General features: G+C 40.9%; 1 protein-coding gene across 26 annotated transcripts in view; it reads left to right on the forward strand.

Annotated features, from left to right (window-relative positions):
- The window catches only part of ZMIZ1 (zinc finger MIZ-type containing 1), a 353,245-nt gene that overhangs the window by 319,579 nt on the left and 6,603 nt on the right, over positions 1-27,063 (forward strand). For 20 of the 26 annotated variants that reach the window (XR_014586502.1, XM_083843109.1, XM_083843093.1 and 17 more), the window contains 12 exons: positions 692-982; positions 3,172-3,354; positions 5,626-5,800; positions 7,096-7,282; positions 10,639-10,849; positions 12,068-12,173; positions 12,736-12,896; positions 13,208-13,275; positions 15,190-15,258; positions 15,809-16,056; positions 18,937-19,100; positions 24,848-25,096. Coding sequence is in view for 25 of the 26 variants with exons in the window: in XM_083843109.1 (XP_083699235.1) it covers positions 692-982; positions 3,172-3,354; positions 5,626-5,800; positions 7,096-7,282; positions 10,639-10,849; positions 12,068-12,173; positions 12,736-12,896; positions 13,208-13,275; positions 15,190-15,258; positions 15,809-16,056; positions 18,937-19,100; positions 24,848-25,096 (2,112 nt within the window). In the remaining variant the exon portion in view is untranslated. The remainder of the gene's footprint in view (positions 1-691; positions 983-3,171; positions 3,355-5,625; positions 5,801-7,095; positions 7,283-10,638; positions 10,850-12,067; positions 12,174-12,735; positions 12,897-13,207; positions 13,276-15,189; positions 15,259-15,808; positions 16,057-18,936; positions 19,101-24,847; positions 25,097-27,063) is intronic. The other 6 variants (XM_083843101.1, XM_083843106.1, XM_083843099.1 and 3 more) reach the window with 4 other exon arrangements.

The raw sequence follows: 27,063 nt of genomic DNA on the forward strand, positions 1-27,063 counted from the left end.
TGCCTTTGCCAGCCCTGTGAACCTCTAAGCAAGAGTACCTAGTGAAATGTTTCAGAGTCTGGGAATAGGTTTTGTACTACTTGGGTAATTGCTTATTTTGCCAACTGCAGTCAACAGTTTTTTTTTTTCCCTTCAAATGAGGAAACAATAGAAAAGAAATTTGCTTTTTAATAAAGCTGTCCGTGAGAACAGCTGTGAGACATGCATTTCTGGTGATCCACAGCCTCCAGCATGTCATGATTTGCTGTAATAATTTTTTCTTCAAATAAACAAGGATTCAGTTGCTGCAGGTTTTCTCTTTTGCAAACCTCCCAGAGCTTTGAAGTATACAGGCCGATATGCCACATGAAATAACAAAGGATAGCGCCTTAGAAATTGTAGCATGGTGCTCTGTGTATGCAGCCAACTTCCTAGCCTGTTGTCTAATGGTAATAGACTAGCAAATTTAAACTATTTAATTGCTCATTGTAGATCTAAGTCTGTCAGTGTCTCTTATGCCTTCCACAATTCCAACTGAATTTTTATTATAAATAACATCACCACCCATCAAAAGTTGGAGAACATTGAAGGAAAATGCGACATAACACATCCCTTTCTTCCCTCCCCCCAAAAGCATGTTCAGCTCCCTCCTCCCATTTTAAATGCATGTCGCATTTTATTCTTTTTTTTTTTTCTTCTTCTTCCGTTGAAGGTTTGTTCCTCTTTCCAGATGGGTCCAACTCAGGCTTACAACAACCAGTTTATGAACCAGCCTGGTCCTCGTGGCCCTGCTTCGATGCCGGGCAACATGAACCCAGCAAGCATGGGTGCAGGAATGACGCCTTCCAGCATGAGCGGGCCGCCCATGGGCATGAACCAGCCGAGGCCTCCTGGAATGAGTCCCTTCAGCACCCATGGGCAGAGGATGCCTCAGCAAGCCTACCCAGGCCCACGCCCCCAGTCTTTGCCTATACAGGGCATAAAGAGGCCGTACCCAGGAGAGGTACGAAATTCTCTAACTTATTTTATTTTGTGTCAAGTATTGTTTTGGCTGAAAGCTGCTACATGCTGAGCAATGCGTAGTGTACCTCCCTCTGCAATAGCTATGTATCTGTTCCAAATTTGGTAGGAATGCTTCTTTTAAAGTACAAGTGGCAACAGCTCTTGCTTTTTAGCTTCTACAGTATTCAGGTTGGTCCTTGCTATGTTAGTCAAGATGACAGTCATTAAAACCATGAAAGACCCCAAACCAGCGGAGCCCTCAAAATGTCACTTTTTTGTTCTCGAGCTAGATGGTGAATTCATAGACCCTAAGCAGACTTCCTTCACAGGGGGGAATTTATTTAACTTGACAATTTAAAAGAGATGTTGAAGGTGAAATACTTACTTGAGCCCAATACATATGTGATTTGCATTTTCTTGGATAGTTTTATTGTTCTAAGGAAATACAGGGAATATGTTGTATGAACACCCATAATAATAACATTTATTTTGAAGAACATTTGCCTTTCAAACTTCTTGAGGCTTGATTTTCATGGGCGCTGGGATGAATATAAATCTTGCTGAGCTCAAGTCCCTCTGTGTCAGCACTTATATTAGATAAGTTTATTTGGAGTGTGGTATTTCTGTCTAAGTTTCCGTGCTGTTATGTGAGTTATCTGAGTGGCTTTGTGTACAAAATTACCTGGCCATTGACTTGTATTGTGACTTTGGGCAAGACAATTAGGGTCAAAATTTTAAAGAAATGAAGGAAATTAAAAATACAGACAGATTAGCTTTTGGATTTTAAAATGCAGAAATTCATTTTACTATTTAAATTGGTGTGAATTAGGAAGTAGATGCATCTGAGAATTCCATCAATTGCCTCTCAGCATCTATATACACCTAAATGTCTTTACAAATCTAGCCACCAGTTACTAGCTTCAGAGGTAATTTCCTGGTGAAATTATGTATTAAACTGAGGCAATAGCTATAACTCAGTTGTAGAGCTTTGAATATTATTATATTACTCTGACTATAATAACAGTACTAAGAGTTTATAGAAAACGTACAGTGAAGAGTACCATGCACAAAATATAACAAACATTTCTTCTTGAGCTACATTTAAATATTCAAGAAATTGTTTTAAAAAAAATCTGAAAAAAAGGATATGCTTTTAGAGGAATTGTTTCTCTGGGAAGGTATTTGACTCAGCAAATATAGCCACTTACTCTACAATTAAAAAAACAAAAACACAATGTGGCTTGTACAGATAATTTTTATCTTTAGATTTTGTGTTTTCAGGAAGACATAAATGCTGTTTTCCTGCTTCAGAAGCAGGTTTGTCATCATAAGTGAATACAGTCATTTTCCCAAGAAGTGGGAAAACTGAACAGGGCCCTAAGTGTGACATGCCTGCTTGTCTGGCAGTGTGCAAATTCTGTAGATGCTATTTGCATATGGGTATTTGAAAACTTTGTTAATGGAGACTCCTTATTAATCAGTTAATTTTCAAATTGACACTTCGCTACCTTTAAAGTTCCAGTTTTGATTCCAGAAGTGCAGGACAATACTAGCTAGAGCTAGCAAGGTGTTCACAACTAGTTTACTTGTGTTTAGTCTCGGGTACAGCTAAGGACTGCAACTCAGGGCAAGGATAGCAGCTGTGTTGAGCAGTAAGACATGGACCGACTGCAGATCTACTCTTTGCCTGTTCCAGGATTATCATCTTTTTATGTTACTTTTTCTCTGTGCTTCCATTCTCCATCTGGAAAAGGTGACACAAGAATGGTGCTGGTAGTGCTCACAAAAACACAGAGATATTGTGAACATTGCATTTGTTTACAATTCTGTTTTTTTTTTTTTTTTTTCCACACACAATGCCCTTTGAGCCATAGAAGTAGCTTAGACAGAAGGTTGCAGAGACTTGGCAACACTGTAAGGGTGTGTGTGTGTTTGTGTCTGTGTTAATGTGCAGGGAAAAATGTATATGGCTAATCTTATCCCACTTTAGTTCGTGGGACTTTCACCCTTTTGAGTGAGTATTCACCTATGACCATCAGGGCCCTGGCTTAAGCATGAGTGACACTGAGCGGAGGAGTATTCACCTGGAGGTTTGATTTGGTTTTGATTCCACTACTGTTTATATACAAATAATCAAGACAATTGCTTGCATGAAACAGATCGTTTTCTTTCATCTTTGTTGTGAAACAGCCGAATTATGGAAACCAGCAGTATGGACCAAATAGCCAGTTTCCAAACCAGCCTGGTCAGTATCCCACTCCCAACCCTCCAAGACCCCTTACGTCTCCCAACTATCCTGGACAGAGGATGCCAAGCCAGCAAAACACAGGGCAGTACCCACCTCCAACAGTCAACATGGGGCAGTATTACAAGGTAAGAATTCTTAGATTATCATTTGCATTCTGGTACACGTTTATGAATGAAGTCATACTCCTGACTTCTTGGCTACTGCTTTTACATAACTAAATGAAAGGTAGAAAAAAAGCACAGTGCTTATACTCATGTTCGGGATATCACAGGATCGAGTTAATTAGCCAAGTTAAATTGCAAATTCAGAGCGGTTCATAAAGAAAACTGAATGTTACTGCAGCTCATTAAAGGCTTTTGGTTCCACTTTAAATACATCATGTAAAAATAAGTGCATAATGGGATACAGCTGTAATATTTTCACCTATTCATGGCATACTATAAGAATACAACTTTGGAAGTTTGTAATAAACAAGTTCCACATTGCAAATGCCCAATTTCAGACCTACAGCGGTCACTGTTGGATCAAACCAGCCCCAAATTAAAAGCTGTTCCAGCTGTAGAATTCATCTTTGAACTGAAGTTTGCGTGACTTTTTCTCCCACTTCTCCCTTCTGTTTTCTCCATTTTTTTTCTCTGTGCTGCTTGTTTGAAGAAGTAGAATTGTTCAAATGTTGTATAAAACCTTTTTTTACGGAATTATCCTGAGCACTTCTGATTATCCAAATTGAGTCTGTACTTAGGGCCTTCTGAGATTCGATGTCTTTGAAGTGCACACAAAAGGGGTCTTTTGCACACAGGTACTCCAGTGAATATGTAAAAACTGGGTGGACCGTGGATGGTCTGACCTGCTCCTAAAACTTTATCTGTTAAAGTCTCTGGACTACCTTCTGATTTTGAAGGTTGAAAGTTGCACGATGGTCTTGAATTGGAGTTGTTCTGGTGTGCTTCACACAGAAAACACACCATTGAAAAAAGAGCCCCCCCAAAAAAACACCTTTACTATAGAGCATCTGTCCTACATGCTACCAAGCTGTCCACTGCAACACCGTCAGGAAAGTTCGTTGCATGATGGTAGTTTTTGCAGTACACTGTCAGGAAGAATACGGTAAGGATCCTCAACAACAGTAGTTCCAATGCAGTCACTCATGTTAAAATAGCAGCAGCAGATTCCTTTGAAGTTTTGAAGTGACAGATTTTTTAAATACATGTGTTCGAAGATTTTTGTTTATGGAATAGTTCTAACAGGGGATTTATGGTCTTTTCAATGCACACCTATTTTGTATTCAAATATAGACTGTTCTGGAAGCAGTTAGGTAATAAGAGACCTTGTCAAGAAGGGAGATTATCCTGGCTAGGAGAAATTTCAGCTTGCCATAGACAGGAGCTGAATCTTTGGACCATAATGATGTGGAGACAGTTAAAGTGTGTTAAAGAAAAACACAGAGAAAAATAGATTGGAAATGTAAATGCCTAAGAATTGCCTTTCAAAATGCAGCTCTCTTCTGGGGCACTTCAGAGTACCTTAAGCTAGCAGCACAGCATTTAGATGTAGCATCAGATCTGAGGTCCTGATATTTTGGCTGCCTGTAAAGATTTTCATCTTATGACACTTTGGTGTGTGTGTGCGTGCTTATGGTACACAGACTATTAAAAGGGGGTGCCAAGCAGTTGCAGTGTTGTTTAATGTCATCATCCTTTGCATGATTGTTACTGGTTTATTCTGTTACCTCTAGCCTTCCCCTTAATTACAAGAAACAAAACCAATGGTGTTTTAATATTAAAACTATGATTTATAATTAACCATCTGTTTTCTTTTAGCTTGTCTTACTTAGCAGCAAACTGAGAACAGAGTCAATTGTAGGTACACAGAACAAAAGATGTCCCCTGAGCTCCAGAGCTTTCATTCTGAATAGATGAGTTGGACAGGGGTGGGGAAAAAAAGGACAGATAGAAGTTAAAGGGTCACAGACAGTCTAATAGTGTGTCCTTGCGTTTTGTTTTTCATGTAGGCTTTTGTGCAGTGGGGCTGTTTTGGGAGAAAGCCAAGTAGATGTAAAGGGCTGGATGGGCTGGAGTGGTGTGGAGAGGCTGAAGCAGTTGGTTTTGGAAAGAGCATTCAGCAGAACGTGTTAAGCCTCTTAGCAGCCTTGCTTATATCTAGTCATTGCCAGAACTAAACTGGCTGGTCTGCTGGTTTCAGTTCCTGCTTTACTCTTCTAGTCTGCTTCTTCCCTGAAGGCCTCATTGGACGTCCTGTGGTTTCTCATCCTTCCGGAGACAGAGGGGCCTCCCTACCTTGTTTGTAGTCCTTGGTGTTTGATAGCAGTGCAGTTCACAAAGCTTATTATTCTTGTTTCAGACTGCTATAACAATGTGATGTTATTTATTTTCTAGCCATCAAGGCCTGTACCTGTGGCAAATTACCCTCATTCACCTGTTCCAGGAAACCCCACGCCACCTATGACTCCAGGGAGCAATATTCCTCCATATCTGTCACCTAACCAGGATGTCAAACCACCATTCCCACCTGACATTAAGCCAAATATCAATGCTTTACCACCACCTCCAAGTGAGTAGCAAGCAGAACGTTCCCGCAGTCCCTTATTGTCACTCCATTCTCTGCCATATACATTTTCAGTTTGGAAACCAGGTCTGGTTGCTACCCTGGAAGCAGCCCAGATTGCTAAGTTTTAATAGGTGGCATGGCCCAGCTGCACAGTGCAGGGTCACTAGAGTGGGTGGACAGGAAAAGGAAAGATTGCTGTCCGCTGCTAATATAGAGTATCTGAAAAGTTCTTTAAAGTTAAACTTGTAAGGATGTTACTCCTGAAGTTTTCCTTTGATACACTTCCTGAGGATAAAAGACTTAATTTTTAATTGTGTTGTGTGTGCTTGGTAGACCTGTTGATTGTATGAACTTTTATTGTGGTGTATTTTGTTCAAGGGCAAAGTCATTCATTGAACGTTACAGCAGAATGGCATACGTTGTGAATATTTATGGTGGTGTCTCTGTTGTGATCCATACAGGCTTCTTAAGAATATTCAGTAGTATGCCAAAAATTGATATATGTTCCTTTCTAAGCCATTCAACCTCACAGCTTCATTTGGCTGGGAACAGGGAAGGAATAACAAGATCTCTCTGGCTGTATACTAGCACAAGATGTTTGATGTTTTGAAGTGACTGATGAACAGTAGGAGATAGCATATTCTAGGGAACTGGAGAATCTTTGTTTCTTATAAAAGGAATTCTGCTGAATTAGCACTTTGCAGACAGTGTTTGGACTTGAGGATAACTGAAAAATTAAGTTGAAGAAGTTGGCCTGCAGTATTGTTTGGGCAAGACCATAGATAGCATTTAAAGACATTTGGTCTGCACAGTTTAGCTCTAAGTTACCACAAAACTTTGTGATACAAGGTCAGATAGTAATTGTGTGCCAGTATCTTGTGTCTTTGGAAAGGTTCAGCTGAAACTAATTGAGTAATGTTGTTCCCAGCTCAAAACAGAAGAAATAACTAAGTGTTATTACAGTTGGCCATAATCAAGAGATTTGTTGTCAGTCTTCCACTAACAGACTAAGGCTGGACATTGATCCTATCCAGTAATAAAAAACACAAGTTCTTGCCACGTCTGGTTTATGTTTGTGGTCCGGAATGGTAGGGTCCTAATGTTAAGTGTGGGAGAACATAAGACTTGGGTTTGTCATGCTTATCAACTCGAGCCTTTCACTTGTATCAATTAGATCTTGTAGCTACTTGTGATTTTCTTTTGTGTGTCTATAAACCTGCTAAGTTAAACCCAGTAGCAGATCACTGTGCCATTTGTTACTATTCTGTATAAATATACACATTATTATTGCACTGCAGATGCTAAAGGGAAAGTTCACGCTTTCTCTCCCTCTTCGATCCCAGCCAACCACAATGATGAGCTCCGTCTGACATTTCCCGTGAGAGATGGTGTTGTGTTGGAGCCCTTCCGGCTGGAACACAACCTGGCAGTCAGTAACCATGTCTTTCACTTACGGCCAACTGTTCATCAAACGCTGATGTGGAGGTAAGCTCAGTCTTGTGAGGAAGTCTAGCACCAGCGATGGAGAAATGGCAGGCCAGATGGACTTAATTCAGGCCAGATGAAATTACCATTAATTTCATTTGAAAAATCATGGTCTAGCTGGGAAAAATTCTTTGTAAAAACTCGCAGATAAACTCACCTGTTGCTTTACAGAGGCAACATGTACTACTAAAATGTTTCCTAATGCATGTTGTATCCCCTTACTGATAGTACATGGATAGCACACAGTGTCTGGAAAGTCATTGTAAGCATTTCATCATTTCTGCTCTGGTTAGAACGAGTGTAGGATGTCCGTGACCAACACCAGTACAAACTTTGATGGAGGAGACTCTGAAGTCCTTAGGTGCCTTGTGGCCTGTGAAACGTTGGTTGCAGGAGTAACTATGCAGGACTATTAGTTTCTGCCGAAATTACATGGTTGAGTGTCTGATAATGAAAAATAACACACTAAAGAAGGATCTGATTTAGAGGTTTGGTAAAATCAGTTAGAAAGACAAGTTCTTAAGTAAGTCTAACTTCATACATTCTCCCTTTCTTATGACTCCACAAGGGAGGATGGGTCAGAAATATTTGGGGCATAGCTTTTCATGTGCAAAGTCTTCTGTTTTTCAGTTACAGCAAGTACTACTTTCCAGAACAGAGGAATAGTTTTCCTAGGTGTTACTTCACTATATTTAATTTAGATTTGCATAAGTGATTCCAGGATATGTTCTGCTTCCATCATACTTATGGAATAACTTTAGATCAACTTACAATCAGAGCCTTTTTTTTTTTTTGCATGTTTTCAAATACTTCTGAATAACTGTCTCATTCTCTTTTTCTCAGAAAGCCTTTCAGTGTTATCCTGTTTTCTTACGAAATTATTTGAACCTGTTTCAGTGCATTGTGGAGCTTGGTTAGTTTCTCATTATCTTGTACAGAGATTGTTTTACAGGTGTAGCTGCTGAGGTGGTAAAACACTGCATCTTCAGCACATTTTCCATTATTCCTGCCTCACTTTCAGTTTTTTCCTGAGCCTGGATCAAATACCCCCCTGGCCTTAATGGGAATGATAACTGGTAGCTTCAGCTTTTTTCCATCTGAGGATGTTTTTCCTATTCACTGGTATCCATTTGAGACTTCTATTTTTATGGTGTGGAGAGCACATGGTGGGCAGGGGTGGCAGAGAGGTGAGCTGGGTTCCCTGCCCCTGGGACAGACTCTGGCTCTAAAGCTGAGGCTGGATGCTGGATACAGGAGTCATTTGCTGCCACAATGCTCTCCTAACCTGATGTAGCCTGGGGGTTAGAAATGAGAGAGATTTCAGACAGGCCACATCCAATAATTAACACCTAACTTTGAGGTCAGTTATTGCTTACTTGCATTTCATTATCATGGAGTACTAGAAGCAGAGGGAGTTTTGGCAGTTACTTGCCAGTTCTTATTAATAAGTAATCACTATTGGGGATTGTGCTGGCTCATTCAGTAGAATTATAGTGCTGCACTGAGGCATGAGGCTGTTTCTTAATATCTGTTCTTTCTTTCTTCCCTAGCTCACCAAACACATAGCCTTTATTTAAACTTATTTTAATGAAGACTCATAGGTAAACCATGCACAGGTCTGCTGTTTTGAAAGGCTTGTTAATAGTGGGGAGAATGGATGGTCCTGTAATGAAGTCATTTCAAATTTACCTCAGGGCTGGATGGATTCCAAAAAAATGAATTAGTCACATGTGTGGATGGATTTTGTTTTTATAGAGAATGATGGAATCGAGCCAGGTCTGAATATTTTTCTGCCAGTTAAAATACTCGGTAAAACCTCTCACGTGTACACCCATAATTAATAGCAGTGCAACTATTTTTCTCCCCATTGGGAACTCTTCATGGTTATGAGAAGCAGAAGATTTAAGGCAAGAAAAATGTTGCCTTGAAGCTGGCTCAGTCTTAGCACTGCTCAGTTATTAACAACGTCCCACTGTGGGGCTGCGTGCTAGGAACGGGAGGGTCTCCTGGTCTCTGTCCCCACTCTGAGACTTTCAGAAGACCTGGCCAGAGCTCTCAGGAATGGACAAATTCAGATTGGTTTTTAAATTATAGGTGCTACATCTGTTTTCCTCTGGATTTGGTTGATTGCTGCATATTCTGTTTAGGTGAGAATCTCTAGTAGATCGTGCAGAGAGAGCTTTCAAAACTTGGTAATGAAATATTGGAGGGAAAAATGGAAACACTTGATATAGATGGATTATTTTGAAAGGTCAGGTAATTTGTATTCTATACTTTCCTTTGTTAAAAAACATGCTTTTATCCAGTACTAAGTCTTGATGTTTTGAAATCTAGAAAAGACTATGTTAAATCAGAAATGAAATCTCTATTTCTGGAAAAGGAAAACTGAAGTTAAAGTGATGATCTCCTGAATGATCTTTTCCTCATGGGTCTTACAAAGATGTCTTCCTCCAGGCAAGATGAAGAAACGAGCACCTAAGTTTTCAAGCATAAAAGATAAACATTGGGCAGAACATTTCAGCTGTCATGAACAGCAGAATCCCAGCATTTCAGTTCAGTTCTTCGTGTTCTTTTAAATATCTTCTTCAAATTACTCATTTCTAACACAGCGTTAACATTCGTGTGTGAAACTGTGAAGTCATAGTCTCTACGCACTTAATTTTGATTAGCTTTATCTCAGCCTCTCCCTTTTTTGGAGGTGTTAGAAAACTAATTTTGAGGAGCTGAATAGTGTGTGGAATTTATTATTAGAGAGGTGGGAGGGAGTCATGCTCTGAAAGAAGCTCTAAATTGGGTGGATTTAATCCGTAGCTGTGTTAATTTGGAATCACAGAAACACAGGCAGTGAGAAGCAGGGGTCATTTTATCTTAGTTGATTTACGTCTTCCAAGGTAGGATTACCTATATCTCTAGTATGTCTGACAAGCATTTATGCAAAATGTCTTTTAAATACTCTCAAATAGCAAAGGATCCACAATCGTCCTGCACATCCTACTGCAGCGCATCACTTTGTTGTTCTTAACTCTAACACGCAGGAATGACCTGTCCGACGTTGATGTTTTTCTTTCAGCAGGATCGTTCCACAGTCTGTTTTTGCAACATGGTTTGAGATGTTCACTTGGAAAGTCCTTTTAAGTGTACAATATTAGAAACCTTGTAGTATGCTTGCATCATTAATTCATCATGACCTGCTTCTCTTAAGGGCTTTTATGAAGAAAGTGTGTTATATCCTTTATTGGCAATAATTTGAGAAAAATAGTCTGACTCATCATGAAAAAATGTTCCTAGCATCGAAAAGACCTCCTTCTGCAATGTGAAAGAAAAGTTAAAAGAAAGATTTATTGGTTGTTGTGCAGGTCTGACTTGGAATTACAGTTCAAGTGCTATCACCATGAAGACAGACAAATGAACACAAACTGGCCAGCTTCAGTCCAGGTCAGCGTTAATGCAACCCCACTTACCATCGAACGTGGTGACAACAAGACATCTCATAAACCTCTGCACCTAAAGCATGTCTGCCAGCCAGGAAGAAACACGATTCAAATTACAGTCACAGCATGTTGTTGTGTAAGTACATTGAGCTTGCGGCTGCAGCTGATGATGCTGACTTTGCTTTTTAGTGCAGTTTGCAAATGTTGCCTTAGCTTAAAAAGCCTTCCTCTCATTTTTTTTCCCATGGATTTTTCTGGTAAGGTGCTTGTTTAATGGTGTTGACACAGGCAGAGTACTAATACTGAAATTTTTGCTGCAGAATTATTGCAGAATATAGTGCTGTCCTTCTGATGTATTTGAAAGGACTTGGGGGCTAGGGGAGAATGGGAATTTGATCTTCTAGCTATTTAGTGCGTAACAAAGTGGCTGAAGGATTTTAATACGGAAGTAGACTATTGTAGTGTGGACTGTTGTCCAGTACTAATTTCATTTACTTACGGTATTAAACTGTGATTGGTGTGACATTATAATATCAACCCCATCATCATTGGTGGTGGTGATGATTTTGCATAAAGTCATTAAGATTAAAAACTTGTATCCCATGGTTCAGTCTAGATCGTGCAGCCTTCCCCTTTCTCCTTTTCTATGGTGTAGTTGCTCTTGGGGGCAAGTCCTATATTTTTAATGCGGATTGTTGCACACATTACAGTCTGAGCTTTTATCCGTTCTGTTGTCACTGACAAGAAAGCAAGCTTCTACCTCTCCCAAGGTCACAGAGTGAGGCACTTTGACAAGAAGCCTTTCACCCATTTTGCTTTACTCCACATTGATGTTTCCCCACATAGTACCATTTATCTATTGGCTAAGAGCAGGGGCAGCATCCTGTGAATCCACAACAAGCTCTTAGGACTCTGTTGGGGAAGAAGATTCAGTGAGTTCCAATACATCAGTAGCAAGTTGTGCAACCTGTGACAGAATCTGAGGGCAGGTAGGGTAGACTGTGTCAAAGAATCCAGAATCAGGTTTAAGAATAAGCCCTGATGTCAGCGATGAAATACATCAGCCCACTGTATTCTGAATATTAAAAAGAAAATGCAGAACATCTTTCTCTTTTTTTTTTTTTAAGCCGTTATATAGGAGTGTGCACACTCTGGGAGCAAAGAACAAAATACTGTGTAGCGCTCAGAATATCCCTAAGGGGATGTATGCACTCAGCAGAGCAGCACCAGCTTTCATATTTATGCATTAGATTCTTATGAAGCTATGCATCCAAGGGAGCAGTGCAACTCTGTTCAGCAGTATATGTAGCATATGTATTTGGTTCTCGTGGTAACAAAATTCATTCTCTTTCAGTCACACTTGTTCGTGTTGCAGTTAGTACACCGGCCATCAGTTCGCTCTGTGCTTCAAGGTCTACTAAAGAAACGCCTCCTCCCAGCAGAACATTGTATCACTAAGAGTGAGTTTTGGTTTTGTGTGGGTGATGACTTTCCAGAATCCTACGTTCAATTGTGATAAGCTATTTCTACACCAGATTTGCTTGCTTATTGAAAACTTTAAGCTGCACTTGTCAAGAATTTCCAGAACACCACCTGTGTAGATGAAATGCTTGGTACACCAAAATGTTGAGGGCTGTTTGGGTGGGGGTAACAAAGTTCAAAAACACAAGCTTAATCCCTAATGACAGCTCTTCCATCCCAGAAGAATCTCTGTTTTTCACCCCATATTTGTTTTTCACTGACTCAAAAGCCTTGCATGAAAAGATCCTTCTTTATTCATTTAGGGCTGCTTTAAGTGCTTGTGTGGCACTTTTTGTAGTTGAAGATATAGTTGAAACACGTGTGTGTGATAGTTTGCTGTACAGGACAACATTCTAAATTACGCAAAATACACTTACATGGATGAATTGTCCATTAAAGTGTTCTTTAAAGATTCAAGTGTTGGTCTGCCATTGGTTCTACATTAGAATTTCAAGTGCATGTGTATTTTCTCACACATATGGATACCTTCTTCCTAAACAGTAAAGAGGAACTTCAGTAGTGTAGCAGCGTCCTCTGGTAATGCGACACTAAACGGGGAAGATGGAGTAGAGCAAACTGCTATTAAAGTGTCTCTGAAGTGTCCGATCACATTCCGGCGGATTCAGCTCCCAGCAAGGGGTCATGATTGCAAGCATGTACAAGTGAGTAGATGCCAGTGACCTGGCAGTATTCCTTCAGCCACATGTTTGTTACCTTTTGCTTGGTTGTTGTAAGAGAGAGCTTAATGAAATGGGATTTCTTTTTTTTTTTTTTTTTTTGACTATCAACATAAATAACCAAATATATATGTTTAATGTAGAGGGAGAAAGTAAGTTACTTGGTTTAGGTTTTAGTTCTAGTAGGGTTCTTTATGGCAGTTGTACTTTCGTCTGACTGATTCAGTTAATACAGTATTATCCCCTGATTTCCTCTTTTTTTGTTGTTATTTTCTTTGTTTCTTTCTGATACATAGTGCTTTGATCTGGAATCTTACTTGCAACTGAACTGCGAAAGAGGAACTTGGAGGTGTCCAGTATGCAAGTAAGTGCAACCATCCTAAATGAAATGCAGGTGTAGATGATTTGACCAAATTCAGATCATATTTAAGGTTATGAAGGAAAGATAATGTATTTGGAAGGGACAAAATGGAAGTGCTAGGAAAAAAAAATTATTACATTTACCTTAAGTCCCAAGAGAATTGTAGTGATATTGCATGAATTGAGGGAACATCCTGGATTTTTTTTTTTAGAAATTCTGAAACAGTTAACAGTATATCTTCTCACAAAATACATACTCTGCCAGCTCTCATCAGGCTATCATTGTATTGTATAGAGTTCAAAGGAAGTTTAAATATTTGCAGAGATAAGACAGATATCTACATAAAACTAATGAACTGGGAATTGGTCTTCCTGTAGATTATGAAGTATAAGCAATGAGGAGATAGCAACATGCCATAATAAAAGGATAGGTAGCCTGTTCTGGAGTTACTTTTGTATATTTTTCATGTCGTAATGCCCAAATTACTGCACTTCAAATATGTAAATACTAAAAAAGTCAGTATTCAGCTGAGCCTGATGGTGTAAGGATGCCAGATAACTGTCTTAGGTACTGTGCTTTGAGTCACATAGGTATGCAGTTAATAGCTGTGTTCAAGGAGAATGGGAATTTTGGAGACTGCATCATTTTCCAGTACTTAGGTAGGAAATGAAGTTGGATCCTCCGAGGTCAGTGTCAAGTGTAAATTAAGGTGAGAGCAGAAAGCAGGAAGGATTCTACTTCACAGTAAGGCTATTTTAAGAAGGTAAAATATTTCCAAGAAGTTGTGAATACAAAAGTTTGGAGTAACTGACTAAAGGAAAAGAGGGATACCTTGGCATACCTTCAACCTTACGTTTTGACAGAGAGCTAGTGTGCTGCAGAAGAAACAGAACAAAATGCTTTGAAGTGGTCACAGATGGCCCATCCTTACATTTAAGCGAGCAGAAAGACTCACAGTGTGTCTGCAAGCCTGTTCAGTGTCTGTAACCTACAGTCCACAGGATTACAAGTTTGTTACAGCCTCAGCTGAGGAGCCAGTGCTCTTTAGCTCAAGCAGCTGTAGCTGTAGCAACTTGCAAGCATCTCTGCAAGTCTCCAGTTGAATCCCTGTTGTGTTAGCTATATACAGAAGTGGGGAGTGTCCATTTTATCTGCTTCTGGGAACACCACAGGCTTGAGATGAGCTTTTTTCAATGACCATCTGTGATTCATAGCTATCCTAAGGTGCAGGTGCTTTCTCTGAACTACCTGAACCTTTTCAGTCTTCTAAGTTTGGCTAAAAATCAGAGTAGAATATATTAAAGATACTGGTTGCTTCTTAATTTATTTATTAACAGATTCAAGTCAAAATGTTCATCCTGTTCCTCTAAGTATGAGCACCTGTATGTATGAGCATCTGCATTCAGATCTTAGTGCCTATATAACTAAATCATTTCTCATTTGGTTTTGTTCTGTCCCCATCTGTGCTGGTGTTAAGTAAAACAGCTATAACATGTAGTTGTTTTGGAGACATACTACAGTGTAGCTCAAAAAAACAGCAAAGATGCAAGTTGAAAAAATAGTAGTTCTAGGTGATGATCACAGGAGAGATTTGCTGTTTGAAAAGACTATAAATCTGAAATACAATTCAATAAAAACAACAATTTAAAAGATACATGTGGATACATTGTGGATACATAGAAATGCAGGTATCCTTGTCTCATATATTTGGTGTAAAAATCTGTTATCCTGGTGATGCAGATGTAGAACTGAAACTGTTTGTCCCATGTCATTATTAATTATGTGTTAAAGATAGTAAGTTGGTGGATCTCAGTCTGCTGATTTCATCGCTAACCTATCCTTCTTCCATCCTTCTTTCCAACATGTGCAGAGATATTCTAATATGGAGGGATGGTTGTTTTTTTTTTTTCTTTCCAGTAAAACCGCTCTGCTGGAGGGCTTGGAGGTTGACCAGTATATGTGGGGTATTCTGAATGCTATACAAAAGTAAGTGAACTTACTTATTTCTGATATCCAAGACTAAGTAATTAGGAGATATGTTAATGAATGCTGAGACAGTCATGCCAAAGTAGATCTTAGTGATTCAGCTTGAGTGTTCTGTTTCATGGCTCCTTGGTGGAGCCAGCAATATTAGTGAGTATAGCTAATGATAGAGTGAGTCAGTTTCCTTCTACTTAATATATCTTCTTTGGGTCTTCTCTTGGTGACAGCCTCATCAGTGAAGCAAAAGGAAGAGTGAGAATGGAGTATTAAATGTTTTCTTGTATTTAGAAGTAGTCCCTCTGATTCACATAGAGTAGACCACAGATGCGCTTGGTTTTCATTGTGTGGATGAAAACAGATATGTGCTCTCAGAGTTGCCTTTTCTAAAACTTGCTTGCAGCACACACTTGAGGAATGAAAGATCATGAGGTTGTATACAAGAGAGCATTTCAGAACAATTATTACCATGCGGTTCCTCATGAAAATTTCAACAGAAATGATAGGAGGAAAAAAAGAGCAATTAACGTGATAGAATTCTCACATTATTTTGCAGCTCAGAGTTTGAAGAAGTTACCATTGATCCAACTTGCAGTTGGAGGCCAGTCCCTATAAAGTCAGATATTCACATCAAAGATGATCCAGATGGTATTCCCTCAAAAAGATTTAAGACCATGAGTCCAAGCCAGATGATCATGCCGAATGTGATGGAGATGATTGCAGCTTTGGGTCCTGGGCCATCACCTTACCCATCCCTCCCACCTCCTCCAGGAGGCAACAACTCCACTGAATATGGTAACCAAGGTTAGTTTTACATCCTTGTGCACCCAAGTTGTCACTGTAGAAGTCATGGTTCAGTCATCTTTGTGATCCAGGTATGTCTTTGCATCTTCTCATGAAGATTCATAAGGAAAGCAAAATGTATGTGGCTGCTGTTCTGAAATTCTGCATTAAACTTTTCAGTTAAGATTGATCTGGTTAGAAGAAAATGTGTTCTAGTAAGGCAATTGGTGATTGTTGAATTTGTTGCCATGTGGTGCTCCCTGAATCAATGGACACTGTGTGTTCCCTTATGTATTCATGGCTTGCCACAGTATGCATCTTTCCTTGTCTTTTCTGTTGGTTTTTCTTCTGTTCCCCTATTATTCAAGGGAAGTCTTCTGATGCTACATTAGTTACAAAGCAGAGAACCTGACTCATTAATCCTGCCACTTGGTCAGCCAAGTTTAACCTGTGGCCAGATGGTTAACATGTCATAGGCTGCCCAGAAAGTGGGTGATTTTTAAAGAATTTCTAACTGCTTTGCAAACACCTTTGCATTAGAAAATGACTTCTGAGATCCTGTAGCCAGTGTTGCCAGTTTGCGAAACATGGAACTAAATCCAAGCAGTGGAAATACTTTTTAAATGACTGGTATACTGTGAATAACTAAATTAGAGACAATTCTGTAAATATGAAACCAGAGACTGTTCCTTTTGCATGTAATATGATATGACTCAGTTCAGCTCTGAGAAAAGACCAACTGTTCACACTATCAGAATCCCCAAATTGATTACAAGGTGATATATGTGCTTTTTGCAGGCATCTGAAGAAAAATGTCGCTTGCATGCAAAATATGGTTAATTTGCTCCAATGACTGCAAAACTGATGACAGATGATAAAACTTTTCAGGTTTTCAAACAGATGAATGATTACTATAACAAAGCCAAGAGCACTGAATCACAATTTTTTCTGTATTTAAGTAGGAGTGAAATGCAGTCAGAGCATGAGAACAGACCATCTTTCTTCATCATCTCTTTAGCTCTTTTACTCAGAAATGGACACAGTAGTCAAGTAAACTGGGTTGTAGGGTTTGTTTAGCAATGGCTGCCTAGACTGTTTCCCTCCCTTCCCCTGTAGATCTTGTAAATTCTTGGGTACACTACCTCGTAGTTTCATTCTCTATCAGTATGTGCGGTGAAACTTAGTGTTTCGAATTAGGTAATGTCCTCTGATTAACAGCACTCTACAAAAAAGTAGTAGTGTTATTACTACCGTGGTTTATGTTTGTTTATTTGGTTATGTCAGTAAGTATACTGAAGTATATAATTTGTAAATATACCCAGTACTCGGTAATACAAGACCTTATTCCAGCTCCCTGCTATTAATTTTTCCTGAGAAGCAAGGCAAGAGCAGTTACATTCTGTGAGACTTATCCAGTTTGCAGATTAACAAAAAGAGAATTAGTAAGGCTCTGCAGTATTTACATGACAGATCAAAGTCCCGACTTCTCAGAGAAATACTCATACATGGCTAATGACTTCTATTCCTGTGAGATTAAACTTCTGCTTATGAAGCTGTGCTGAAGAGCCAGTGATGCAGCTACTTCAGTTTGTTGAACTCCCTTCTTGACTCGAACATTCAAAGCTGCTGTACTTCAGCTGAGAAACCTCAGGCTCTCTGTGCAAGCTGTGAAGCTATTCTGTTATTTCAGAGTTCAGTATCATCCAGTTTGGTCACTTATACGAAACAGCTTCATGGCTTTAGTTCAGTTTTGTTCTTTGTAGCAAATAAACCGCCAGAGTCAGTACCTCAAGAGGAGGTGTTAACAGAGGGATCAGAACAGAAAAGAATATGGAGAGTAAATTCCCTGTGCTCTGATACATGCTTACTTAAGAATTAAGGTGACACTCACAGGGCTGAGGTGGAAGCGATCAGAATGTTCTGGTAATGGCCATACAATATTTGTCGTGAAGATCAGCAGAGGACCCCAGGCTTTTTGCTAAATGGTAAATGTGTCAGAGTTAAATCCAGATCATTTAGTCTGAATTGATGTGGGATTTTGGTGCTTCGGAAAACATAATTTCTGTCCAAAGTTAGGTAGATTTCAAAAATTCACTAATTTTTCATTACGAAAATGCATATCCACAGGCTGAAACACAAAATACAAGCAGGCAATTTGTAACTCTGAAAATGAGAATAGATATGTTTCCAGAAGGGGAAAATTGATGATGTATTTCCAGACAGTCAAGTGAATTTTATTAGGTTTCATGGGAAGGAGGAGAATTACCTCAAAAACCTCAGTTAGACAAGAAGGCCTCTTCTGCATTATCTTAATGGAAATTGCCTGTTTATACTGAAGAAGAAGAGGTAAAATAGATGCTGTGCTATGAACTGATACTGTGGCAACTTCCTGATACCGCTCTGTCAATTAGCTTCATCAGAAACTGAAGCAATACTACAATCCTACTGAGGGCATAGAAACGTAGATAAAAATAATGCAGGTGTGCTATATATAATTTGTGCTTGGGCAGTGAGTCACAGTTTCACTGTGATACTTCCGGATGCAAATATTCCTTAGAGTTTAATATTCCTTTGACTTTTTGTCTTGCTTAAGCAGTGACTGAACAGTTGTTGTTCAAAGTGTCAGCAGTTTTCAATGAGTTGCAAAACGTACATGAACTGCTACAGTGAATCCTAATACTCTTAGCAGTAGCCAGTATTTGAAAGTCAAATGACATTTTTTCCTCCCTATTCCTCCAGCTGCCTCTTGGAATGGGGAGTGCAACATTGCCACCACATTCAGCATCTGTTTCCCCATGCTATGCAGGGAGGATGTGGCACTGCACAGCTTTTACAAGAGACTCTGAAAGGTCAGTGTCAAGAAAAAAAAAATCATACATATTATATCTGTTTCTCTTCTAGGCAACAGTTACCAAGGTCATGGTAACTTTGATTTTCCACACGGGAATCCTGGTGGAACGTCTATGAATGACTTCATGCATGGGCCACAGCTGTCACATCCCCCAGACATGCCCAGCAGTATGGCAGCTCTCGACAAACCTCTCAGTCACCCCATGCAAGAATCTGTAAGTAGTGGCGCTGCAGACATAGATCGTTCTTTGTGGGAGTAAGGAGCTCTCCTCAGGACTTCGCTTATGATCTGCTATAACTTCTTCGGGGATTCCTAGCTTTGGCAGTTCTTGAAATAGAGTAGCCCTGAGAAATGTTGTCAGAAATGCCATTTTTAGGTTTTGGCCTTTTCAAGTTTGTGGAGAGACATGCTTGAGGTTTTTTGAATTGTCGTTTAAGCTTGTTTACCTGAAAGAGACAACCTGGCTCAGTGTGCTTGTGTTAATCGTTGTGCTTTGCTCTGACACCTAAAAAGACTAGTGTTCATTCCCTGGGCCAGCAGAGTCTGTGAATATCCATCCTCAGCAGACAGCTTGTAAGACATTCACTGACTTCAAAGTAGGGACAGTATCTTCCTTGGCTTTGTCCCTGAGGGCAAAATTTGCATCAAAGTATTCTGAGGGAGAATTCTACCCAAGTAGAATGAAAGGCACCTTTAAGCTGTTGGGAATAGGACAAAACTGTAGATTTCAAGGAGAGATGCTGCCACTGGTCTGAGGGTATATCAATGTAAGAGATGTAAAAAAATGGAAGTTCCTCAGGTCTCAGTTGAAGAGGCAGAAATGTGTTAGAAAAACAGCTTGCTCAATGCCCTAAGTTTTATATACAGAACTTTATATATCCAGAAAATGCAGTACTGCACCAGCTAGGTGATAGACAAGCTACGAGCAGCATTTAATTCTTAGGCATGGCTAGTCACCTATTTTAGCTCTGTGTGGTGTGTGTGTGTGTATATCCTTTTATATTCATTTAAGTTACAGGGCAGGGGCTGTATAGCGCACTGCACAGGAAGGATGTTTAACTTGACAAGTCATCTGTGCCATGTCTTTAGTGAGTACTAGAAAGTACAATTTCAGAATGTAATGAGGAAATGTGGTAGCAGATGCTTAGCAAAAGCCTACTCAGTCAATGTCTCCACTAGCTGGCAGTGGGTTTTCCAAGGAGGATGGTGAGAAATAGGAAGGGAGCGGAGAGAGAGTTGTTAGGATAGCTTGGAGTCATCCCAGCTAAGAAGATGACTGTCTGCAAAGAGTCCAGAAACTGTAATGACTTTACCACATAACAGGCTAATAAAGGACAGAACAAGCACGCTGTAAATGTAATTTTACTTTGGCAAATTTCACATACCGAGTTTGAGTAGTCTGAATTATCTGCATCGGAACCAACCGTACAGCATGAGAGTATATAGCAGTGAGGAGAATTGTTACCAACAAGAACCACTCACACACAGCTGCTGTCCTTTGAATCAAAGCCACAGGAAATTCTTCTGTGCCTCCCATTACATGACACCTACCTCTCCACTCCATCAGTAACTGCTTTACCTTTGCTATGGTAGTTGCCCCGGTGAAGTTTCTGAAGTGGTTGAATATGAAAGTGAAGAATCTGTAGCTTTCTGAAAATTGGACTCCTTACAGATAACAGCAAAGTTAAAAGTTGCTCAAGGCTATACATATTGCAGAATTATAAGAGGGCATTTGGGCAAATGTTAATAGATTTTTGGTTCTGTGGGCCAGACTGTAGCAGAACTAATACTAGCTTTTGATAGCTGGCAATTAAAGTAAACCTTTGCCTCACTTCTCCCTCATCTATCGTGATATGAAAGGTATGCTGTTTGGGAAAGGGAAGTGGCAGGCGCCACCCAGTTTATGTCTCTGGGTGATTTTCCCTAAGAAGGATCAGTTTTCAGGTCTAGTACCACAAGGGAATTAGACTGACCTTGCCAATTTGGCCACACAAGTCTTTAGACCACATTTGTGGACAGTTAGTACTCCTGCTCAGCTTTTTCAGTATTACAAAGTCTCTGCTTTCCTTTTTCTATTTTTTCCTTCTTGCTCTCTTCTCTCTCAAAAATGAACTGTTTGTTGGTAGCAGACTCGAGGAAAGTCACTTTAAAATTGCTGCTTTTAGAGAAACACATGCCATTAACATATTTCTGAACTGCGTAACTGATTGTCTTCAGACTGACATCTCTATATGAAAGTAACTATAAATCACATTACATAACTAAGGTTTCACGATGTCTGTACTCTTGTCTGGCTTTCTGTTTTTCTTTTTTACACATATAAGGTGTAGTTTGTTTTCATCTACTATTCACTTTGACTGTTTCATGTCCAAAGGGAGAGTCAGGAGACGTCTGGTCCTTCTAGACCAGAGGTCTATTTCTAACTGAAATCAACTAGAGCTGAATGCTGCTGAGAAAGTTCCTAATTTTCCCATTGTGAAGATGTATGTGGTGGCCTGCTTTCAGATAATAGTAGAAGAAGGAGTTGATCACTCCAGACACACTCTGTAGGTCACTTCAGAAAATGCAGATGTGTTTCTCCAGTGTAGGTAGGGCTGGGTAACAAAGGGATGGATTGTCAGAACCATCTTCTATCAACACTAGCAGTCCACTCTTGTGGGAAGAAGAAGAATTCAAGATCTGAAATGTGGCTAGAAGTAATACCCAGTGTAAAATGCTTTGAGAACTATAGAACAAATGTTTGCACTATGTTAGGGCAAGATAGCTGTCACAATTGCATTTTTTATGTTCTCAGAAATTGTGAGCAAGTTTTAAACAAGAATTCAGAATTAATTCTAGCTTACTGTTTACTGAAGACGGTGTAAGAAGTGGTATGTGACTGAGCAATGAATGATCAGGCCGTAGTTTCATATAAACATTAAGGTGTTAGGGAAAGAAGTCATCCCTCTTCTTTCTGTTTTCACTTTTCCTCTCTCACACACCAACAGAAGTTACTACAGCCATGAAGTGATCTGGATCATGTTACTGATGTGATTGAAAACTAATTCAGGGGGAAAACAAAGAAATCGACTTGGATACATGATAGTTCCCCAGTTTAGTTCACTGTGTATCTGCAAGGATGCATCTGATGACAAAGGAAAAATGTATGGGAAAAGTGGTAGAGAAGAGCAGCAGGGCGGGATGGCATCTTTCAGTGGTTCTGCCACTTAGTTCAGCTTAAAGAGTTAGTAAAACTGCGACCTCTGGAGTGGAGAGATGTATAAACAATTGACTTAACCTGCTGATCTTTTTTCACTATCAATTCTCTTCCGAGGTGAACGGAATATTGTTCTTCAGCCTGCAAGTCCTGTTGTTCTACATCTCAGCACTCCTAGAGGTCACTCCTAGCCTCGTAAAGAGTTGTTTTGTGCTATTAAACAGAAGATGTAGTTGTGTGTGCTATAAACTTTCCTTTTACAGTCTGTAAATGTTTTAAGAGTGCCACAGTTTACACTCCAAAAAATGACTCTGGAATTTCCTTGCTGCATAGGCAAAGGGAACTTTGTTAGGCTCAGCTTTCATAAGGTAGGTTAGTGCTTTTAAAATAAAACAAGGAGAGTCATAGACACAAGCTGGAGATCTACAGGTTTTATTGTTTAGAGTGGTTTTGTACCAGTTCAAACCTATCATTAATTAGCTGAATACAAATGGACAAATGTTGAAGTTCTGAGCATTTTGCTTTCTCCCAGGTAGGCTGGTGGGCCTGGATGAATAGAATGCTGTCAGATGGACTTTGAACCTGCAGCGCCTGTTTAAAAGTGATATCCCTCAGTCTTAAAATGAACAATTACTCCTCCTCCAACAGTTGTCTCAGGGCCCAAGATACTGCCTTATCAACTAAATACTTAAATAACGTTTACATATGTAAATGTAATTTATAGAATTTCTAACCTGTTTGTGTTTTGAAATATGTCTGAAAACATATGAATGCCTCTTGATTTAAGTAATTATTGTTGTTAACATACCAGTGTGACTCCTGCCTTGTGCATTTGGCAATACATTTATGAGACTTTTCAAGGTGATCCTGTTTTGCTTTGTTTTCTGGAAACTGCTTTCCCACTTAAGCAACACTGTCGTAAATTGCTTTTTACTTTTTGTTATTAAGCTTTCTTAATTTGCACACTTTCTGTTGCACGTGTCCTCAATGAATGAAGAAGGAAACAGTACTATTTGGACAGACATCTACTTTCACTCGGACTTTAGCAAAGTTTTTAGGCTGCAGATTTATTTATGTTAAGCTGTGGTCTATGGGCAGATTTTGTACAAGTTTACCCATAAGGTAACACCGATGATGTTACGGAGTACCTTTCAAGTAGTCCAACTGTGACCCTAATGGAGAGAGGAGTATTCATCAGTACTTGATAACAGTTATTTTAAGCTCTCACATGGGGAAGAGCCCCCAAAACAACATTACATGTAGAATCCTGCTTGTTTCCATCAACTTGCCTACCAAACCATTGGAAAGGATCTCCATGTAGCCGAGTATGAGTGTCCCAACGTATCAATGTTCAGATGTCAGTTTTCATGAGAGTGGAGCAATGTTTTTTTAAAAAAATGCTTGTTTCTGTGATTTTTTTCTTTTAAGTTTTGTGGGAATGTTTTTATTAGGTTTTGTAATAACCTCCCTTTCGCTTTCCAAAACTGAAGATTAAGGTTAAAATAACCTTGCAGTTTACTGTGATATGAAAGGGTCAATGCTGACATAGCATTTTGCTAGTTTCTGTTGGCTTGGCTGGATGAATTTCATGCTGTTGTTGTATGTATCTGTTCTTTTGTTTCAGCTCCACTTTGTGGCAATATGTAGCATTTCTCAAAAAATGTTTACATTTTTTGCTTCTCCATATACCCAATCAACATGAGACAACCGATTCTGAGGCATTCATACACTTCTTTCTCATGGCACCATGGTCAAGTCCCAAAGAGTCCACTAGCATTAAAGGTGACATGCAGCAGAAGGAAAAATTGGGCTTGTGCATTTTTGTTGCTTCTCTGTAATGTGAGAAAGATTTTTTTTCCACCATCCTTCCATAATAGGGTTTGGAAGATGTATATCGTTTGGTATTCCCCATAGCAAACATAAAAAATACTAAGGTTTCGCTAGAAAACTTACCCATGGCATGAATATAAAGTAAAAATGTATTGTGTAATACGGTCTGTGCTTACTTTAAGCTAATGCACAGTACTTTTCAGTCAGGCAGGATGTCAGCAGGTACGCAGCCACCTCCAGCAGCTCTGCTGGTGGTTGGAGAGCTTTGCTAACTGAGCCCACTTGTTCTTTTCAACCATCAGAACTCATGACTATCAGCTAAGAAAATCTGCAGCCCTTATAAGGGATGTTGCATTCTGAAAAGGAGGAAAAAAAAAAAAAAAAAGAGAGAGGAGGAGTAGGGAAGGGCTGGCATTTGCCAGATGTTTATAACAAGCTGGAACAAGAATAGGCAGTAGTGTCAGGCAAGCTACCCAATAAAGAATCCAAGGAGAAATTATGCATTTTCTCAGTTAATCAGTTTACTGGCATGGGGATCATTATTCAACAAATTCTCCATCCATTCATGGATTTATCTTTTTTTAAGGGAAAAGCATCTGCCTTGCTCACGCTGAGCAGCGCCCATTAGCCTCTTCCCCTCCTCCTCGGGGTTTGTTATTTTGCACGGTCAAGTCTAGTTTCCCACATCACAACGAAGCAAATGCAACAGCACAAACCCAACATGTTTATTTCCCCTTTGCAGATAACCCTCAAAAAGCCGAAACATTTCCTCCGGCATTGGGATATGGAGCTTTCTTTTCCGATTGCGCTTTTTTTTTTTGTCTTTTTAATTCATTTACGTTATTTCCTTTTAACATGCAGTTACAGAGTCAGGCACCGCGAGCACTGTACCTTGTGGCCTCACTTTCTTTTCCTGCTTTTTTCCTCCTCCGCAGATCCCTCATCCCGGCAGCACTGATCAGTCCCATACTTCCATGCAGCAAGGTTTGCACGTCCCTCACCCCAGCAGCCAGTCAGGGCAGCCATTACATCACAGCGGGCCTCCCAGCCAGCAGTCCCGGCAGCCGCCCCCGGCCGCTTCTGGCAACCATCCACACAGTGACCTGACCTTTAATCCCTCCTCAGCCTTAGAGGGTCAGGCTGGTGGACAGGGAGCACCCGACATGCCGGAGCCCTCGCTGGATGTAAGTCTGTGTCATACTATCATCTGCCTGCCATAGCGTGTGCTTGACATGGCGGCGGGAGGGCGGGGGGGGGGTGCGGGGATGGGGAGCCGCTTCCACAGCACATGCCATCGTCTCATGCTTGGGTACATGGGTGTAGTCGCTGCAGCTGAGGTGACAGGGCGCTCCTGGCTTGCTGTGGAAACTTTTCTGTTGTAAGTAGCTGCATGACGTGCCAGCCGTATCCTCTTTCTAGCGTGAAGGCAGGCGTTCCTTGAGACGGCAGGTCGGGCGCCTGCTCGGAGAGATCTCCCCGTCCTCCTCGTCGCTGGACGGGGACTCCCGTGTGTGCAAGCCCAGACCCTGCAGCCACCGCCGTGCCCAGATAAGAGGAAGGAGGCGGCCACACATGGTCCGGGGCCACACACCAGCCCCGGGGCGCGTGGCTGTGGGGGTCCTCACCAGGCCCACCACACTGCTCCCTCAGTTCGCTGCAGCCGCTACAGGCCCTGCTGCTGCCGCTCAGCAGCAAACATCCCTCCTCCTGATGTGCCACGCTGGCGTTGCGAATGGGAAAGTAAACGATGAAGATGTCTTCTGCCTCCGTAGCCAGGGTTGAGGGCAGCTCATGACTAAACAGAGATAAACCTACTGTTGAGGCCAGAAGTGATGTGTCCTACCATCTGCTCGCTAGTGCTGGAAATAAGTTATCTGAGGCATCCTTCTGGTTAACCACCTACCTACCTCACAAAATCTAAATTTCTTAGCTAGGGTTAGATTTTCATTTGAGTCATGCGTTCCCGTACTTGTATCTTCTGTCTGGTCCAAAGTCTGCTGCACAATGTAATTTTCTGAGAAAAGTGTTCACCTCTGTGCCTCAGATTTATATCTGTATTACTGTTGCTGTGTACGTGCATGTTCCCTGTCACGCGACAGCACTGTGCCGTCAGGCAGCCTCGCAGAGGGGCGAGAGGGAGGAAGAGATGCTCCAGTCACTGCAAAAAGATCTCTGTGGAGTAGCATCTGCCTGCTAGAGGGAGGCTGCTGCTCTGTCACACAGCACGGTGACGGCCACGTCCCTTGGGAGCTAGCTACAGGTCAAGTGGCAACCAGAGGTCTCTGCCCTTAAGGACCATAGGAGTAACATTAATAATAGGTGAAATAATCTCATTTTTTCTTCAGGTATTTAAGTAACAAAGTATGCTGTTACGGGTCAGGCACATAAACCTGGGTGAAAAGCAAAGTAGAAAAAAGCCTGTACGTTTATGATAGTACTGTGGATATCACTGATGGAGGCATGCTGGACTCAATGGGAGACTGAAATGGTCTTAGCTCAATGAGGAGCCGAGTGCTGTACAGTGTGGGGAATGTACGTCTTTGAAATATCTGTGAGCTTCATCACGATCAGATGAATTACTTCAGTGGGTTTAACTTCTGGTGGCTGTGTTGTGGAACCAGGCTGAGCGAGGCACCATGTGGCGTTATCTGTGAGCTGAAACCAAGCTGGGGAATGCACCATAGGCAGCTGAGTCTGCTGCCTGCTGACAGGGTTGTGATCGTTCACTAGTGCTTCAGTGTCACACAGTCTGGGGTTTAACCTGGGTAGAGGGACGCACCTGATACACATAAAGATGACTCACACCACACAGCAGAGGCCCTGAGGCTCACGGCCCTCCTTAGACCCCTGAAGAGTTCGCTTCAGGAGCACCGGGTGCACCGCTCCAAATTCTGCCAAGCCCAGCACATCCCCTGGTGTCTGCCCCACCCGTCTCTCCCTCCCTTCTGCTCCCGCTTAGCGCCTTCAGCGCCCCGCAGCTCCTGCTGCGCCCTTGGCTTTTCACACCGGCTGCGTGCCAGGCGCTGAGCTGCAGGGCCAGCTCTGGCTCTAGGTGGGCCCTGCCTTTCACAGGCCTGCACGAGGGTATCTGGGAACACGCCAGCATTCTCAGATACCCTTCCTCTTCAGAATTTCCACCCCTTTGCTCTTG

The sequence above is a fragment of the Anser anser genome (genome assembly GCF_964211835.1).
Source record: "Anser anser genome assembly, chromosome: 7".
Lineage (NCBI taxonomy): Eukaryota > Metazoa > Chordata > Aves > Anseriformes > Anatidae > Anser > Anser anser.